We start from the raw sequence: 2182 nt of genomic DNA on the forward strand, positions 1-2182 counted from the left end.
ATGCTAGAAGGACTTCTTGACATCTTGCGATTGGGTGAACGCGATGCTTCTAATATCGGGAAACAAAATTTCCTTCCAAGCTCCTTTATTGGAGGGCCTCGGGATATGCGACAACGGTACATGGATGCTATTGCGCTCGTGCAACATTTCGGTAAACCTGATTTATTTATAACCATGACATGTAATCCCTCTTGGACGGAGATAAAAGAACATTTAATTCCAACTGATGAGTCGCATAATAAGCCTGATTTGATCAGCCGAGTATTTAGAGCAAAAATAGAAGAATTCAAAAAGGATATACTAAAGCGAAATATCTTTGGAAAGGTAGCAGCTTTTATGTATACTGTAGAGTTCCAAAAGCGAGGTTTACCACACGCTCATTTTCTTATAATATTGATTAATGAATACAAATTACTTACTCCAGAGGCTTACGATAATATTATTAGTGGTGAAATACCTGATGAGAATGCAGAACCAGATTTACATTCGCTTGTTCTTAAACACATGATGCATGGTCCATGCGGTAATCTAAACCCAACAAATTCTTGTATAACTCATGGGTTGGTGGTAAAAATAAGAGAACAATACTTGGATAACTCATGGGTTGTTCCATATAATCCTTTTTTGCTGCAAATTTGACTGCCATCTGAATATTGAAATATGCTCTGATATTAAAGTCGTTAAGTATCTTTATAGGTATATATGTAAAGGCCATGACAAGATTGTATTTTCGGTACATAATAACGACACAAACGCAAAAGTAGATGAAATAAAGGAATATCAGTCTGCTAGATGGGTGTTGCCTCCCGAGGCTATGTGCCGCTTGTATGGTTTCTCTATTAGTGAAATGTTACCGACCATATGCCCTCTTCAACTTCATCTTAAGGGACAATATTTTGTTTCATTCAAAAGCAGCGCAAATGTAGATACACTTGCGATGTTAACACAATTTTTCGAAATGAATAGAACAAATGTTGAGGCTATGGAGCTCAATCTATTATACCGAGAATTCTCTGAACATTTTGTTTGGTCTTCAACAGAGAAGACGTGGACACCTCGGAAACAACGACATGCTATTGGTCGTGTTGTAACATGTCATCCAACGGAAGGTGAGCGATATTATCTTAGAATGCTATTAATGAATATTAGAGGACCAAAATCATATAAGGATTTACTAACTGTTAATGGAGAACGTTGCAGCACCTTTAGAGAATCAGTGGGATTACAAAGTGACAATAGTTTGCTTGAATGCATGTCAGAAGCAGCAAGTTACCAGATGCCATACAGTTTGAGACGTTTATTTGCTACATTACTGATTTACTATAATCCTACGAATCCAAGACAACTCTAGGAAGAATTTGAAAAGCATATGTCCAAGGATTATACGTTGGTATCCAATATTAACAAAAAAAATATTCGATACCAAGTTTTGAACCATATTAACGACATATTACACTCTATGGGTGATGACATAAATGAATACCAACTCATTCCTGAAACAATAAGGCCTTCAGTAGTGGCAAAAGAGGCAAAGGAGGTATACTTTGAAAGGACCATCACGGTTACTAATGAGGATATACTATTACACAAAAGGTTGAATAAATATCAACTTAAAGCATACAATATAATTACAGAGAGAATTTTTTCAAACAAAGCTGGGGCATTCTTCATTGACGGACTTGAAGGAACAGGAAAAACCTTTTTATATCGTGCATTGTTGGCAACTATACGATCTAAAGGGTATATAGCATTGGCAACTGCCACTTCTGGTGTAGCTGCATCTATACTCACTGGTGGACGAACTGCACATTCACGTTTTAAAATACCAATAAATACTGACGACTATGTGAGCTGCAACATCAGCAAACAAAGCTCACTTGCCTGTTTGATTCAGGATGCAAAATTAATTATATGGGATGAAGTATCTATGGCGAAAAAAAGAATGATTGAATTGCTTGATTTACTTTTGAAGGACTTAATGGATTCGACGATACTATTTGGTGGAAAAGTTGTAGTTCTTGGACGTGACTTCAGGCAGACATTGCTGGTAGTTTGGAACGGAAAAAAGGAAGATTTCATTAATGAAAGTTTACTATATTCTCATATCTGGGAAGAACTTGAAAGGCTGCGGCTATTCGAAAATATAAGACCAAAAGATGATCCTTCATTCTGTAATTATTTG

General features: G+C 36.4%; 1 protein-coding gene across 1 annotated transcript; it reads left to right on the forward strand.

Annotated features, from left to right (window-relative positions):
• Positions 1-1351, forward strand: LOC142176314 (uncharacterized). The gene is made up of 2 exons (XM_075243446.1): positions 1-560; positions 697-1351. The coding sequence occupies exons 1-2, from the start codon at positions 1-3 to the stop codon at positions 1349-1351; spliced, it is 1215 nt and encodes a 404-aa protein (XP_075099547.1).
• Positions 1352-2182: the final 831 nt, after the last annotated feature.

This window comes from Nicotiana tabacum, chromosome 22 (genome assembly GCF_000715075.1).
Source record: "Nicotiana tabacum cultivar K326 chromosome 22, ASM71507v2, whole genome shotgun sequence".
Classification (NCBI taxonomy): domain Eukaryota; kingdom Viridiplantae; phylum Streptophyta; class Magnoliopsida; order Solanales; family Solanaceae; genus Nicotiana; species Nicotiana tabacum.

What these genes read in the sequence shown, in the direction of transcription:
- LOC142176314 (XM_075243446.1), top strand. Translation starts at nt 1, where the DNA reads ATGCTAGAAGGACTTCTTGACATCTTGCGATTGGGTGAACGCGATGCT. An exon ending in AATTCTTGTATAACTCATGG is followed by an intron (nt 561 to 696) that starts GTTGGTGGTAAA and finishes GTATCTTTATAG; the next exon opens with GTATATATGTAAAGGCCATG.